The following is an 18,764-nucleotide window of genomic DNA, read 5'->3' as shown; positions in this document are numbered from 1 at the left end:
CCTCCATCGCAAGTGACCCGCAAGACGCGAATCGACAGCACCACTCCAATGGTATAATAAAATCGGAAAGAGGTTACTCTTAACCATCAAACTTATAACTCGGTTAGCGTTGGTCACATTTAGTTCACAGTTTTCTCCGATCATTACTTCCATTCCTCTTATAAATGTTTAAGTGAATCAGTTTTTACTATTTTGGGAAATTTAATTAATATCTCGCTTGTAAATTTCACTGCATATAAACTAGGATTCCTTATAGTTCAATGCAGCTAAATGCTTTGTATAAACGAGGTTTGTAAAGATGGATGGATGTTTGTTCTCTGTCTACCAAAATGGACTTAATGGATATTTAACGGAATTTAACAGAAATTCTCTAGAATGACTGAATAATATATATTTATTTGGTTACATTCATTATTATTATAAATTAATTTATTAATACAATTAACACCTCATTCTACAATAGATTATAAAGAAAAATGCAAAGACTTAATGAAAATAAGTTTCATTTAAGCAATAACAAAGAGATTAAGTTGAAATATAATTTTGTAAGTACTATCGAAAGAGACTGCTTTGAAAATCTCAGGCAACCTCCTCTCAGTTATTTCTCAGCTCTGACTTAATCTCAGCGATTATCCGGAGGCGGTCGGATTTATTACTTGTAATAAGGTATTAAAATTTACGTCTGAAAAATGATGCATTATAAAACAATCTCTTTAATTTTCTAGAATTCAATTACTTATCTTCTTTACTTCTTATATTATACGCATTACCTTATAGGAATATTGTTCAATCGAAGTTACAGTTTATGTAAATAGTAGAGCAAATGTAAAATCTTTAAAATCAAAGAACAAATATTAGATTTGAAAACAGAAGGCGGATTAAATTCAATTAGTTTCGCGATGTACATCCGAATTCAATTTGCGGATCAAAAACAACCTTTTACGCGACAAACTTTTTGTTATTAATTTTCAAGTTACCGAAGCAGCGGAGTATTCTGAAACAGTTACTGAATAACGCCGACTCCGTTAGCCGATCCTCTCTTTGTTCACAGAAGAGTTCGCTAACAGCCCTCTCGATAGTTTTATATTGTTTACAGGCCTTGAGAAATAAATTGCTTGTGTTAACTCAATACAAATTCGAGTAGGTGTAAATTTGTATTCGGATTTCGGCTATTGAAATGCATTTTGTACAAAACTTGAAAACGATGTTTGTTAATTTAATATATTAAAATATACTTGAATGATTTAGGGTCTTAAATTATAGAACATTAATAATGTTGCCGGGTTTTAAGTGAGAAATCCCTAAAGGTTTGCGTAAACCACAGCTTTCAAATACAAATTTATAGTCAGTACCCCTGCGACACTTGAGCTATTTCGATCTGTTTACACGGGAATAGGGGCAACCAGTTTGCGTAGGACTGTTAAAGGGCATTAGGAGTGGACGTACGCAAATACCAGTAAAGATTTAGGATTCCATATCATACGGTCTCCTTCAGATTGCAAACAGAACCTTTCGCATCTGAATCAGTTATGAATTTTGATTTACGAATAAAAAAAAAATTACATCAATACAATGAAATCCATGTAAGTGTTCACATAAATGTATATTTTTCTATACATTAAATTCTTAGTGCATTTTATTTTCCTTATACCATTGTTTCTATGCAAGGAATAACTTAAGTGTGTAGTGTGAAGAGGATGTGTTATTCTTTAGGAAGCGTGTGATAAATTATTTGGTATAATGCAGCTATTGTGATGATAATAATATTTCCGGGGCCGGAGCGTGGGTTGGGTCCAAATCAATTCAGGCCGTGATTTAGGTCTTGGGTCATGATACCGCTTTTTAATTAGGAAAAGTGGGTAAGGTTGTGTCAACATATAATGTATTGTTTTCTATAACCTTAATAGTGGACTCTCTTAAGGTCTGTTTGCTTTAACCGTCCCCATCTAAATTAATGTTAGTTTTCGTTAGCCACACATTTCAGGGTTGAAATGTTTCTTTTAACTTATTCGGTAGTAACGTTAACCTTCCTATGTTGTTAGAAACTCCAACACTTAGCGATACACGAGATACAGACGGAAAAATAAGACAAAACATTAGATATATCTTTTTTATTTAACTGTATGAAACGGCACTTTGTTTTGAGATAAGCGCTTAGGCCATAATACTTGAGTATTCGAGAAAACACGCAGATGTACGGCCGGCGAACTTACTGACTGTAGTTTCCGGATTGTGGACTTTAGTCCTTATATCTTAGGGCCCATACTTGTTGTATGTACACATTTTAATTGTACAGACAGCGACATACAGATCGTACTTAGTCTTGATATATAGCTTTTACTAATGCTCTCTCTCGCTCGAAACGACCAGTTACTGGAACTCAAACAGAAAAGATCTCTCACACTTAAATTTTATTTATATTAATACACTGACAATTATGATTTACAAATATGAACTTATTTATCCCACGCAGATAATATGTACTGTCTGATAATCATTTTGATAGTTTGTTTAAGAGCAACACTTTTTACGGATCGAATAGTTCAGGCGAATGAAACTGTTTGCAGTTCTTTGTGAAAATATAAAGTCCAGTATCTAGATGCTTAGGCGAAGAAACGTTGATGCACCGAACTGCTGTTTAAAAACGCTGAAATAGTGTAAGTTTCCAGCCAATGTTTTAGATGTTGTACGTGAGAAAAATATCACAGTATAGGAATAACGTGTTTGTTTGAATCTTCCTTAACAAAATATAAGATTTTCCTTCGAAATTTATTACCCTCATGCCGTTCACCTATAGCTTTATATTTTTACAATTGGAATAATATATGACGAGAAGTTTTGTGTTTATTATACATTGTGATTTTTGTAACAGCATGCACATCGATATATAGGTATAGCATGTCGTTTATAATGTGAAATGTTTGGAGAGTTTAAAGATAAAAAATTATATCTCAATATTATGTTACCATAAAAAACTAACAGGAGTTTCATTAGCTATTGACGTTATGATAGCCTAGTTTTGCTTTATATTGTATAATTTTCCTTAGGATCAAATTTTAGGTTATAATTCAAACTAGTTCTAGCAGAAGCGAAATTTAAATTTTAGTATTTAAGGATACCGAGAATTGCTCGTCGGTGTCTTTGCTTACAAATATTCCGAAGTGTACCGCGATTTACTATCTAGTTTATATATATATATATATATATATATATATATATATGACTATTAAGCATATATGACAATTAATTAAAATATTGTAAATGAAACTAAGTTTATCGGATACTCGGTTTTTTATTATTTTATATCTCCATGTTCACGATTTTTCGGTTACGGTTACGGTTACAGCAACAGTAATCACTCGGATCAGGCAGATATAAAAAAAAACACGAAGTTACCGAAAAACTTAGTTTGTTTTAAATGCGTACACGCGAAAATCTTCACATGGTCATACATAGTAAAATAACCGTTAAAATATTTAAGACCTTCGTGATATTTCAGAATCGTTCATGAGACATTGATGTTATTGTGATTCTATTAGAATTATTATAACTGAAAAGACTAATATTCTATAACATAATATATATAGGTTTGGAAATATTTAATGAAAAATTCGTCGATAAGAGTATCCGAACAATCAACCTATGGAATTACGTTAAAGTTCCGTAATTATAATACGTAATCCACAAATATTTAGCTTTTTAATGTTAAAAATAACACTATCTTTGCAAAGGTTTTATTTGTATGAATAAAAAAAGAAATTTTTTAAAGTCATAAATGTTTTAGCATTTTATCTGAGACTTCCGCCCGTCTTGTGATTTGCGTGTTTCACGTAATGTATCTCGGGGGAGTAATATTTCTACCTGTACATGTACTTCAACAAAAACAGAACATTCAGCGGCGAGCTTTTATTTTTCTTCCTTAAAACATTATATTCTGGTTATCAGTCACGTGGATCCGAAAGCAGCGTTGAAATTATTTATCTTCCGTAATTGTGAGACGCCCCGTTTCTCGGTCTCGTAGATTTAATTGCGAAAAAATGTATTACGTTGTTTGCGTTAAAAATAAAAAAGTTATTGAAACAGTTTAACGTTTTAAATGTTTATCTTTAAACGTTGCAGCGTTGTGTGATGCAATATAATAGCCCATTAATTGACATAAATCTGAGAAAGTCTTTCTTTGACTGATTTTACATTAATTAAAAGAGTGTTTGTAGGTTTAATAATTTAAAGGTACCATTATAATAGTATCTTTGTAATGGAACCACTTAATAACGTTACATTATAAAAATAGACAAGAATCATAGCCATAACACATTATGATAAAAACAAAAAAAACACGTCTCAAAACATTTGTTACTACTTTTACTCACAAATAGTCTGTTCTTCCAGCTCGGTTGTTGCGAAAGAATATCAAACATTAAAAAGCTTGTTGAACCGAAATGAGAATACAAATATCCCATTATATACGTGTATAAATAGATGAGAGTAAATATAATAAATATATGTAACTTACTTTGTTTAGTTACAGTTGCTAGTGTTTTTTATTTGGAGAAATAAACATACAATATATGGCTCAAATTACAACTATATTCTACCTGTTTAGGAGATCAGATATAGTATATAATTATTAATGTCCTGTCCGTGGGGAAGCATCGCCGTGATTTTTGGTAACGTTTCATTTTATTGAAACTTAATAAACTAGTTGTCACATGGCAATATGAATTACGAGCTTGTGTTCACTCACAAAAAAATACATAATATAAATATTACATAATATATATATATATAAATAATAATGAATTCATAAACGTAGAGAGAAAGGTAATATATAATATTGTTTAGTTTTTTGGTACTTCAAAATAAAATTAATAAATACAAAGTAAGTGTCAATGATTTGTTTTATAAAACAACAAATGCAGTATGACCCTCGCTGTCGTGTCTTTGGCCATCCTAATGGTCGCTACAATTCAATAGCAGGCAACACTATTATTATTAAGCCTCATTCTATTTGTGCTACCCTATCAGGATGAAATCGAGCGTAGCCCGGGTCGACGAATGTTGAACAGATCCTGAATCAACATGTTTGAATGTACATGTAAGGGAAACGTCTTTTTATCATACAAGCCATTCAGACTGGATTTCATTTTGAAACCCATTTCGCGAGCACTAAAATAAATAATACATTTTTATCAGAAATTCACCTCTGCTTCCTAACTTGTCATTGGTTTTAAAGAATGTTTCTAAATTATTTTTTTGACATTTCATCCGCAAATGGTATCTGAGTTTTAAATATGTTATGTTGAATACAATCCTTCCAAATTATAGTTTTCAATTATCCACGTTACCTCCATACGTCGGGGGTTTTACTTTATTTCGGATCGGTAAACAAATAATAAATCAGGCTATGCCCTAACACCGATTTAAAAACGCAAGAGCACTCTAAAAGCTGCCCTAGTAAACAATAAATTAGATCCAATATCCTTTTAAATAAGATTAAGAACATTTATATGTGGTAAGTGAAATAGCATAGTGAAAACTATCTTAAAGAATATGGAATAGAGGTTAAAATCGCTCAAATGCGTGTAGGGTACGGGTACCAATAGCTAGAGCCTAGGAGTTGTCAGCGTGATTTAGTGATGACGGGAAAGATGAAGAATTGTTTTACAGAGGCACACATCATAGGGATGGCCATTGTAGGCGATTGTACCGAAATATACTGCACAGGCTTTATCAAACGAAACGCTTTAAAAATTGTCAATTTTTAAAATGAAATGAAAGCAATTGTGTATAAAATGAAATTTTACCAAGAATAAATCAGAGCTTAAACCGGTCTCATTTAAGGAATGCCATTTATGGTTAATAGCTTTCCATTAAAAGAACAAAAAGAGAATTCCTGAGATAAGCAATAATCTTAAATCCCTGTCCGTGAGGTTGAATAATTTGATGATTTTAGTATAGAAAAAAAAAAACAGTCTCGCGTCTCGCAAAAACTCTGTCAAATCTCGCCGGGTGAATGTAGGTCAGTCGTTCCAGCTCCAGTGTGTTGTATATTAACGGAATTTATTCAGCTATCAATATAGTGGAGTACAATGGGGATTATTAATCACATTACGGATTAAGAGTGGCCTCAACGTCAATCATCGTCTTCAGATAACATTATGATGGAAGAACTGTTCTGATTTTCCTGAAAGCCTCTATTTATAGAACACTTTCGCTACAAATATTATTTAGTAAAATTTTATTTACTTAATAAAGATATTACGTGGCTTATAAAAAATGTTTAAAGATGGTTAAAAATTCTATTAAAAGTTGATCGCTTGTTTGATATTTTGATTCTTTTACATATACATAGCTAAATATTTGTATAGAATTATTGGTACTGTAAGGGAAAATATCGGAGTAAGTTCATAGTATGGTCTCTTTAAAACATTAACATTAATTTGTATCAATATTAATTCATCGAGATCTGTAGCCGTCACGGCATTTAATCTGTCAAGCGGTCTCCCGACATGACTGCCCTAATTGTCGCTCTATCAGTCACTAGGAAATAAATAACAGCTTCTGTAACACACCCCTTGAGAAGTTAGACCAAGCACGAAAACTTAATAAAGCTCTCCAAAATTATTCACATACAACAATGAAGCAAATTAATTATATTATAGTCTGAATTCCATTCAAATTTTCAATTAATTATTCTCTGATCTAGTTTTAAGATGCTTAGGGTTGGAAATTATAGCGGGGTGGCATTAATTACAGTCTAGTCAGTGACGCTAAGTCTGAGCTAAATTCATAATCTTTTTAAAATCATCCTTTGTCTAAATTGAAAACGGTCCAATAATGAAGTTCACTCTGTCATCTCGAAGATTTTTCTTCAGAGAAATATTAATTGTCTTTGAAACTTAAAAAAAAAAGAGAATATTTTCACTGTAATAAAAACAATACAGAAATGATAAAAAGTAAGGCCTCGATGTTTATTTTATAATAACGATGTATAATTATTGAAGAACTATCTTATTAACTATAGAATTCATGCAGTTTTTAAAAATATCAAAATTCGAATCGTCAGCAGTGTTTTCAAATGTCAGCGTGAAATTTACTTAAACATTTTCCCTATTAATATAACTTGAAGATAAAAAGCAACTGTTTATAAATTCCTTAAAACAAAGCCTCTGAGTTTTTAATTTATATTAATGACAGCATAAATCTTATCCATTTCAGCAAAGTTAGCGAAGTTGTTTTATAGTTCCCTCTAAATTAGGAGCAATTAGGTTTGAATATGGATGTCTTTGGCTCTCCGACATCATTTTCTGCAGCATTAGACCTTCAATGAGGACGCACGGTACGTCTAACGGACTGCGTTAATTCCCGTAATCGACATATTAACTACGAATGATTAGACTCATGCGAAAAAAGACATCGCTGAGCTGAGACGATTACACTTTCTCATTCTTTCATCCACATAATACCTGACATTTAACATATTCCTATAAAGTTGCTAGACCAAAAGGCTGCAGGGAAATATCGTCTTATGTTTTTGACACAGAAATTTTATATATGTAAATCGAATTGAGCTGGTGAGCTTGTTAGATTATGCGGCATTTTCATAACTTTTAAATATATATACAAACATTCAAACAATAAAATGACCGAAAGTTATTTAGAATTAAAAAATATGTACATCTGTTCTTCACCAGATATTATTTGCAATTTTCCATTTCAAACTTGAGTATTTCTAGTATTGTACATAAGAAAAATTGAAAAATATATATTAGAGGCATAAGAAAAGATTATGTTTTCACTGACACGTGAAATAAATCGCATAATGGACAAATAGATAGATTAAAAACAAAAAACAAAAGTTTTTAAGCATAAAGTAATTATAAATGTTATAAATTAATACTATTATTAGTTCGCTTTATGTTGTAAGGTTCGCAAAACAGGAGAAATAAGCAATAGGAAGGACTCACATAAGATTTAAAAGGATATATAATATGCTATAACATATTAGAAAAAATAACTCGAAAATTACTTATGCCATTTCATTATCATTAATTCTTGATTACATAAAACTATTATTTTTTGTTTTTGCTTCGGTCAACGCGTTTTCCCACGATAGATTGGCGTATTGTATTGGCGTTACGATCTAAGACATTACAAATAAATTTAAAGGAACTGTATTTCTTACTTCGAACATTCGGTTTTAATGTCACCTGACAAGAGAATGTCAGGACTTAATGATGATTGAAGTTTAGTTCGTTGTGTTGGTAGTACCGCTTTCCTAACTGCTTATAGTTGAAAAGACATAACATAAGAGGGTAAATAATATGCTGGTTCTGCAAAAGAGGTGGAATCCTGTTATTTTTGACGTGAATTTATGAAGAGGGTCTTAAAGAGATACTGGCAGGAATATTAAATTATTATAAATATAAATCGATCAAAATAAAAAAAAAACTTTTTGTAATCTTGAGTAAAATAGTAAGCATTTATTGATGTAAATTTAACTTCAGAACCACTCTTACTTTACTAAAAAAAAATCTCTACAAACAATAGAGCATATCATATTATGCCAAATACATATAATATTTTTATCATTATAACTTATTTGTGACTAATGGCTCGTGTCATCATACTTATGGCTTCCCAATTTATTAGTGAATATAGTTTTTAACTTTAATATCGTTATACACTGTCACATGTTGTTGCGACTGTATTGTGTGAGACAGTTTAATTAGAGCACCAATTATGTCCATGTTTTCTAACGTACACTTGAAAATAATATCAACTGATTTTTCCTTTCTTATAGATCCATTTTGCTCAAAGATAGATTATGCATTTATGTAATAGTTGCATCCCGAGATCGGTAAATTACGTTTAAAACTCTACGAGCTGGAAACGAAACGATGATCGTCTTCGGTATAGCTTGTATCGTTAACCACAGTCTTGAATTTATTTGTATAAAATTTCAAGTCGTCCTTATAAAATCTACTTTATTATTCAAATATATTTGCATCTCTTGTTTATTCGACAGCATTAATCACTTGACAAAACATTGGCAATAACTCGTTTGAAATGCATCAATAGCTTAATTTAGTTCAACTTATACTTTTACTAAAATAACAAATAAACTACACAGTGTGAGTTACAAAGAATGGAATTTAGCTGTTGAAGTGTCAACGTTATTGGTTATAATTTTTTCGAAACACATCTTTATAGAAATAAAAATTTTGTATGAAGTTAGTAAAGCTAACGTAACTGCAGAGCTGATGTAAATAGTTTTTAGTGAGTGTTCTCTTATTAAAACAATAATTTGTAAAGAAGCTACAGAAATAGGATACACTTAAAATTGTACTCGAAAGCAGCCATGATTTGTACTTTATGTTATAATAGTTGCAAATAAATTAGTAACTAAACATTAAAGTTAATATTTTCAAAATATATTTTATTCTTAGTATCTGAACGTGATAATCGGTTTAGTGGTCATATGAAGCCAGAAAATATACGACATAACGTATATTAATACAGTTTATCATAATTTATAACAAATAAATAGAAGCATAACAAATGCTATCAAAAATAAAAAAGCAAACTTCCGTCCAAAGCCTTAATTACAGGACGTTATTATATGTTGAGCTCTATTGGAATTCCACGATGTTGCCCTGATTGAATTCCCAGTTTTTCCGTTCAACAACGTTGGGTATAATTAAGACGCTTTCGATCACGTGGGAGACTTAATTAAGACGGAGGGATCAGAGATTTGTTTGTTTAGATTTGGTGATCTGATTTCAAAATTCACTTCATTTTAAGTGTTGTTGGTCTTCAAGTCTTAACCTTTGCATAAAGTTGCTTAAAAGAAATACGCGTTTAAATTTGGTATGAAAAATATATTTGCTTGCGTTACTATTCGTTTCTATTTTATCGACTGTGGACCATTTTCATAAACTCTTTTTTGATCCATTATATCTGTCAGATTGTGAGTATGTAGTCAGATAAAATATATAAAGGATGTGTAAAAAATATAGGTGCACCGATTAAAATCCGGATTTCCGGAAAGTAACTGTGGAGGCTGTAGCCATCACGCTGGGAAAAATATTCATAATAGTAAAAAACAAAAATTTATTCCGGTAAATATTAATCACGGCAATTTGACAACAAATTCAAAAGGAGAGTTTTTTATACAACTAATAACGTATAATTCTTATAAAAAATGAAGTTTATAAGTAATTGAACTGGGAGTGAAAGGTTAGCTAAAGTTACATTAAAAAGTTCAGGTATATTATAGGGTGTTAAGAATAAAGAATGAATTTAATACATGGCGGCCAAGTTGAAGTGTCTCCAAAGAAGTAGCTCTACTTTTTCGGTTCTTTGCATTTACTGTCCGAATAAAATTGTATTTTATTATGACATAAAATATAAAAATTTTGAAGATATTTCTAATTATAACGCGAATGTTCCATATACAAATAAGATGTTTTGTCAAATTTAAAATTATTGTATAAATTTTATGTAAAAAACTAATCTATTTCAGACTACTTTTGGACAATCTTTACATTTCTTTAATGCTACTATTTTTATACACATCTACGTTTTATTATACTTCGGATAAACGAAGAGGAGTGTCGTACAAGGGTCAGAGAACGTACATTGGACCTTAAAAATAGACACCACTCAGCTTCAGTAGTGTTTGAACACATATTGGACAAGCTAAAACATTACAACCGTTTTGACAAATCACAAATCCTCGCTTGAAAGACAGATATGTACATATTATATATCTAGATTAATTCTTGTAGCTGTTTAAATTTAAAAAAAATACGACAAAGAAAATGGTTGATGATTATAATACTTGGCATTCTCGCAATCAAAATATGAAGTCAAATGTCCGTGACTCATTGCTAGAACGCAAGATATGTTCATCGTTTTACATGCCTGCAGAGATTTATAATAGAAAATTAAGAATTTATCGATAGATGCTAAAAAACGAGATCAACTGACAGACTATTTTATCTTGTCTTATACCGTGATTACAATTGATGTCATAGAAGTTGTTTTTGAAAATAACTCTTTCTTAAATCCGTGAAATTTTGGATGTGATCTATATGTACAAGATTGTTAAAACCACCGCTAGTTTAATTTCGAAGTCTTATAGTAAGGAAGTACGTTATTTCGGTAGCAATTAATAATTGTAATTAATCTCTCATTTTGCGATTTAATTTTAACACAAAATAGTCTTTCTTGACATGTGTTATAAAGGTGAGATTGGGATGTTGTGACTGATAAGTAACTATTCACACGTGGGGGTGTAGTCGGGTGTGATTTACGATGATGGGAGCCCTTGAATTAAATTCGTATCATAATAACATGAAGTGGCGAAGTCGAACCTAACGAGCCAACTTGAAGTATCATGTCATGGTTTTATTACTCACGTATTTTTTATTTACTTTAGATACGTCAGACTCACACTTTATTGTGTTTTATTTAGATTTAATATACATCGAAGATGTACGAGGTCAATGCTAAATGCAAATTCTGCTTTTTTAAAAGTATTGTTTGGTTTCCCTCCATATTTGTGTATGGTGATAACATTACACAAATTTCTGAACGTATTAGCGCGCGTGCTCTTAATCTCACGTCTAATTAAGGCAGCAGTCGACTCGTTTCAGGCCACTGAAATTTGTTACATTTGCTCCAACAAGAAGATTTGTGGCTTCCACGTGACGTCCCCTCCGGCAAACGGTTTAACTTGGGATATTCTGGTCATGCGGGTTATTTATTAGAAACATGTTAACTTAAAACGATTTTTTAATTAAAAAATTTTGAGATTATCAATCTTTTTCGTGTTTCAAATTACTTTTTCATGTTCAGCTGATCTTTTGCTTCGTCCTTCGTAGTTTTGATCGTATAATTTTTTGTCGCTATAAATAATAGTTATATGTTAACAGTGTCTTTACAACAGAATAGTAAGAATCGTCCTAAAGATGAATGCTTTATATTATAAACTGAATTTGAGTAATTAATTGTCATTGAATTATAGTGACAAATAAACAAAAATTCATCAATCAAAGTTCTAATGATGATACATACCCGAGCTCGCGGCCTTGCGCCCTGTTGGTGATCGGAACGTCCCTGGGGAAGAAGAAGATTTATATTACAAATCAAATTATTACTGATTATGAAATGATCAGAAACATTTAAGTAAAAAGGAAAGCAACAAGCGATTATTTAATACAATGTCACGTAGTTAAGTTAATTGATGTATTAGTAAATGTTACCTAAGTGATGCTCAAGACAGTTAGTTGGCCGAACGAAATGATTGAAGCTTCAGACAAAACGAGGTTTACCTCTTTCATAATAATGGTTAGGACGATAACAATTCTGATAGATTTCTTAAGCAGATAGTAAATAATAGCAATAAATTAAAAAACATGTTTATATATAAAATCGTAATAAAAAATAAACTGATTTGTTGAAGTGGATAATCAAATTATGTGAAACGTCTGATAAATAAGGATAAATGTGTTTAAGATTAAATGATGGAGTGTACAGCATCCTTAAGATTTATCCTAAATAATTCTTTTGTAACCTTCTACCTTGTAACGGAAATTGGCTACTTTATTACCTCTCCTGTTTTTTTCAACCCTTTTTTTATACAAAAAAACTTCACCTATAAATTAAGGTAAAGTAAAAAAACAGCAGTATTTAATTTTTATTATAAATATTACCTTCGTTAGAAAAGAGAAGTCTTTTATTATTTTAAAACATAAATCTCACAGCTAACAAACAAATCAACTGACTCCTTATATGAAAATAACAAGGAATCTTTTATACAAAACTTTGAAGTAATTTCTTGCGGTTCGTTGCTTATTGAAATTGCGGGTTATGTGCCAGAGATGTTAAGTTGGTTTAAACTTATAAAGTTAGCGGCCTGAGGTTTTGTTACCTGTAGTTAGCGAAACGCCTTGGGGTTTAGCGGATTAGTCAGAAAACTGTTGTTTCATGGTCAGTTTAGATTACGATAAGGCTTTTGTTGTTAAATAAAACATTCTAATTGTTTTTAAAATACAAGAATTTAAGGATTGACAATCATTGTTTTGATAAAATTAATAGTATTGGCAAACGAAAATAAGTTTCATTTAAAGCAGAATAAGTAGAGACAAATATATTTTTCCTGAAACAGAAATCATATTTATCTTTTTTGAGGTTTCAAACGTAGAGTCCGATTCTAAATCCCTACATTTCATTTCATCTGGCTCAGCGTTACTGCACCTTTGTGGGAGTTATTGAATTTGCTATAACTTATAAACATGAAAACTTTAACTCGGAATAGCGGTTAGCAAGTTTGTCGCTATAAAGGTGAAACTATTTGATGTTGGATAATAATTTATGCAAGCTTCTTACAAACTGTCTAGATATTATACAAGTTTGGGGTGTATTCAAAAATTATTGAACTAGTGTCAGGTTTAATAAATAAATATATATACATATATATATATATATATTATTTTTAATGATAGATAATGTTATGTTTGAAAAAACAAGAATCACTTTTTGTATACATATTTTTTCTTCCACGTTTAACAATGTTGTGAAATAAGATTTATAAGAATTTAGGAATTAATTTATATGAGGATGTTACACCATTAAATTGTATTACCTGAAAATTGCTCATAAATAAAAAAAAATCTTTTTCTTTTTAAACAGAGTCAAAAGATAATTCCTTTATAAGCAATAAATAGCTATCCCTATAACACATCTTGTTATAAGGTGAACAATTTTTTTAAGATGTCTTTTTACATATTTTAAATGAAATTGTAGCATTTGAAACTTAGTGACCATAGTTCTCTATTAAGTCTAGTTGTGCTGGGAACTGTAGGAATGAGGGCTGAAACAATTAAATTGAATTTGAGACCAGGACACTCGATGCCTTTAGTCGTTATATAAAACGCAGCTATTATTTCAAGTTGTACATAAGTCGATCTTCTGTGAGAGATTCTTACGCTGTCCTATCACCCCCCCCCCCCTACGAGATGGACCCCACTGACAACTAGGCTTTACCAGATGCATTTCCGGTTCTCCGTTTTCAATTTCATCTCATAAAATACATTTCATCTATTCCAGCCTCCGTCGACTATGATCGTGCAATAAACTCACTCACATACACATTCAATTGATATATCGCTTTAATAAGTGGAATCCCATTCCTATAAAGGAATATAAGACACCATGTAATATTTTCTGTTCACATTCATTACATTTCGTGTTATAATATATGTGTGTATGTTTGTACAAGATTTTGTTAATTGTTGAGGTTCGGATGTGGATGAAATAATGTTTTGAAGGATTTCCCTTGAATGGTTTCTTTCGGTGATGAAATAGCCGCTAATGTTAAAAAGCCCCATTGGAAAGAATTGAGTTTTATTCATGTAAATTAAAATTTTATGCAGGAAATAAATGAATAAATAGTCAATTATTTTAATTTCCATTAGTTCAGGTCGCCGGAGTGACTTACATTTTGTTAAAGTGAACTATAAGAAACCTAGTTTCTATAAAGAGAGTACTCTCTTTGAAATGAAGTAGTCTCTGTTAAGTTAGAAAGAAAATGAAGATTACATTACATCTATAGCTTGATAACTGAATCCACCCAACCGAATTTACACGAGATAAAACTCAAGTAAAAGGAAATACGTAAACAGCACGTTTTGTCACTATTTGTATAGAATTAGCAAACATATTTCGCGTTGAAAAAGATAAATGTAAATCCTCTGAGATCGTATTGGAGCTCGCATTATTTCGCCCGAGGGTTTTGAATCACAATATATGTACTTAGATGTTAGAATTTAAGCATTGAATTTCAAATCAACATAATATTGGGGAGCGTGTTCGATGTTTTGTCACTTATCGATTGACAAAAAATACATAGCATTGCTGTTGTTATGTTTTAATATTGACGAATGAAGTCAATAAATAAATTATAAATAGAAATGAAGGAAAGGTAAACTATTTTTTAGGACAAAAAAATATACATTTGTTTATCTGCGTTAAAGTTCATAATGTTTCTGATGATAGACCGTAGTGAGTCCGAAAAAATAATTGAAAATAAAACAAAAATGTTTATTAAATTTAAAAAGTATGTATATACCATTAAATATAAAAAAAAATTGATGCTTATTTCTTACAAACATACACACACACACACACACACACACACACACACACATATATTATAGGTGTGAATTTCAGGACAACTATTCATTAAACTTCAACGAGTTATGTAATAAAATGTATTGTCATAAAAGCGTAACAAGATATCATCCAAGGCACTGCATAGATAACAACGACTATAAAGGTTTTTGAATGGATTAATAAAACGGAAGCGAAGGCTGGTCTAAACAGCGTGGCAGTCGATAGGAACAATCGAGATCTAAGGACAGCGTAACAAGTTTTAAACTTCCAAAGCTCGTTAGGACTTAGTATATTAGAATCGTACTGATTATAATGTGAATTGAACAGAAAAAAATTTAACAAGGAGGAAATCAAGTAATTAATTAATTTAAGAAAGCTATATACATCAACATTTATATTTTACTATCATTGAATAACACGTTTAGATATATTATTACGTAAATTTCAACACCCTCTTTGAATGTGACTTCAATATGGAACCAATGTGTCGTGACATGTCCAACGCCGCTTGGACTCCTCCCAGGTTTGATTTCCGTTCGCCACAAATATTCGTTAATGTTTCAGACAGCGTACAGACGGCTTTATAGTGGCGACAATGCCGCAGAAAAACTGTATGAGCATTCCGAGTTTTACAAACGAATTTTGCTGTACTAGTACTTTTACAAAATTCCTGATTTATCTGTTCAATTGCGACGTATACTTAATATTGTTATTGATATATTAATAGATCTATGTCTGTAATGATCCAGCAGATTTGATTAAGTGTAAAATTATTTTAGCCCCAGAAAATTTCATGTTTATCACAGAGCGGGCCTGTTTGTTCGATAATAAATTACTAATAACGACTTTTGGGGAGCGTTTAAGTTTTAGTAAAGTAATATTACATTCATCTTAGGTGTCCCTTAGTCCAGGTTTCGTAATAAAACGACTTTGAACAGCCCTGACAAATTGCTCGCGGGGTTTGAAACGAGACAAAGGCATCAAATAGGATATAATATGAAAATCTTTCTTTGATCTGGAAGCCAAGAACTGAGGGCTTCTTATATTTGATGTGGATATAGAAAATTTATTCCGAGCAAATATCCTTTTTTTTGATGGCTTTAAGTGGCTTTGTAGGGAATGTAATAACATTTCTATTTTCAACCGTTTCCAATAGTATTGGATATGAGCAACTCAATAAATAATCTAAATCGGTAGACCTGTTTTATGTAATTTCTAATGCCATCGATAAATAAGTATAACAATTAGTGAAGCTCACAAAACATCATGGTTCATAATAAAAATATTTTTTACCAAACTTTAAACCTCGATTAATGTTAATTTATCCAACAGCTAATATAACTATTTCATATAAAAGCTTCCAACAAACGATACCTATTCCAGGACTAATGAACAAAAATATAAAACAGTTCCATTACAAAAATCCTTATTTATATTTAAAAAGCTCACTTGTTACCTAATTTCTTAAGCAGAATTAAATTAAAGAGCAGCATTTTTCCATTATGCCTTATTAAGGCTATTCTTGGCTAGGGCCATCCAATTTCAATACATTTTCCTCAATAAAGCTATATTGACGTCTTTTCTTTGATAATTTGAAGTTAGTTTCCATGGTTAAAGAGCTTTATAATATCGATTCCTTTACCTTACATTTAGTGTAAATAAATTCAAATATAAATGTCTTAAATTAAATTCACCTGTGAATTCAAGTGTAATCATTGTAACATAATTAAACGCAATAGCTAAATGAGTTAATTATAACCACTTAAAGGACGGCTGTATCAAATTAAGGTAATTACGATACGGTTGGTTGGATTTCAACAAGGCTGTGTATAGAGAAAATTTAATTGGATAAATATGTGTTAATAAATAAAACTATTCTATTATTTTTCACATCTCGTCTGCCCGTGATCGCGGTTGCTGAAAAGTAACCGAAACGTCGGGATTATCCGAAAAATATTGGTTTCATTTAAATGAATAAAACTCGCGAGAGTCTTAGATCTCATTATGCGTACTAATAGCCCATTTCAATCAACCAATTCCCAATAGTATTTGGGTTATTTTTCGTCTACATGTAATATGTTGAGACATCATCACCGACTTTTAGTCACACATTGCATTCTCCTATTCCAATGTACTCAATTGAAGTTTCAACAACTGTCATGCTCTATGTAACATTAATGTTTTTTTCTGCTATTAATTTTGACTCTGTATTAATTTAATTTGTTCAACATAAATTATAATGATTCTTTATAGCGAATGCCTTCCAAGTATTTGGTGTATAAAGAATCGTCATCAGTCTATCGGAGCCTACTGCTGCGCAAAAGCCTCTTCTCACATGGAGGAGGTTAGAGCATTAATCACCACGCTTGCTGAAGACGGGTTGGCGATTTCAATCTTATAATTTGAATTTATAAGACCAGGTTTCCTCATGATGTTTTCCTTAACCGTGTGTGGTCTGTCAGTGGTGTCTAAATACTCTTAGAAAGTACATATGACTTGGAAAAGATCACATCGGTGCTTGCCAGGTTTCGAACCCGAGCCATGACGTGTGAGAGGTGGGCCTTTAACCTGCAGGCCACCACGACTTGTACACAACTAGAGTTATGGTGGTTATTTTATAAGATAAAAATCAATCGATGTCTTGAATCTCAAATAATTCACAAATATAAATGACATACACTTTATTCTGAACTCTAGTTTAGTTTCGTTTACATTTTATTTTATTGTATGTCTTTATAATATAGAAAATAAATCTATCGGAACACTCTATATATATAATATTAATATTAAATATTACTATTTAAAATCAAAGTAGTCAAACATCTGTTTTGGAGTCACAGCGTTAACATATACTTGGGTGACGTTAAATATATAAAATATTCTGAAAACCAATTTAACTTGGTCCCAAACTTGTTGAAACTGAACGATCGCTTCAACGCCTGCGTCTTTTGAGAGTAGCGACGTAATTATAAATTACTTTCCCTTATGTCAATTTGAATCCTTAATTTTAAATTTACTGCGTATAATTAGGGGTAGTTGCAAACGACTCAACACTACATTATAAACGGTTATACACCGAATGAGACATGTACATCATATTCCAATCAATTAAATTAGTTCCACAGACACAAAGAATAATATATCATTATAAGTAACGGACACTTTATGAAAAATAAAAGAAGATACGATCACCAAAAATAAATTATTAAATTATAACAAAAATCCTTAGAGGGAGTGTTTTATTAATTCAACAAGCTGCCGGCGGAAATTAGGATATTGTTTGATGTTTATTGCCTCGAAACTTCGATTGTATTTCAAAATATTAATGTCTAATATCGAGCAAAATAATTATCTGTTTATTATTGATCAAAAGATTATTTAATGTTACAAGAATTTTGAAGTAATCAAAACTTTGAACGAACCCTGATTACTCTTTGTGTTGAACTAAACATATTCCGAGGCACTGTTTCGTTTGTATAAGAATAATTATATTGAATTGTTATGAAGCGAGAGGAACTTTAATAATATTTTCCTTAAGAACTACATTTGTATATAAGGCTATGTTTGTACACAATACACTTCCA

General features: G+C 31.0%; 1 protein-coding gene across 10 annotated transcripts in view; it reads right to left on the bottom strand.

Annotated features, from left to right (window-relative positions):
* LOC116767215 (disintegrin and metalloproteinase domain-containing protein 33) overlaps positions 1–18,764 on the bottom strand; it is a 230,798-nt gene that overhangs the window by 70,710 nt on the left and 141,324 nt on the right. For all 10 annotated transcript variants that reach the window (XM_061527421.1, XM_061527427.1, XM_061527422.1 and 7 more), the window contains one exon: positions 12,082–12,123. In XM_061527421.1, the coding sequence (XP_061383405.1) occupies positions 12,082–12,123 (42 nt within the window). The remainder of the gene's footprint in view (positions 1–12,081; positions 12,124–18,764) is intronic.

This window comes from Danaus plexippus, assembly GCF_018135715.1.
Source record: "Danaus plexippus chromosome 9 unlocalized genomic scaffold, MEX_DaPlex mxdp_26, whole genome shotgun sequence".
Lineage (NCBI taxonomy): Eukaryota > Metazoa > Arthropoda > Insecta > Lepidoptera > Nymphalidae > Danaus > Danaus plexippus.
Note: the sequence above shows the minus strand (reverse complement) of the source record. Positions and strands in the feature narration are given on the sequence as shown.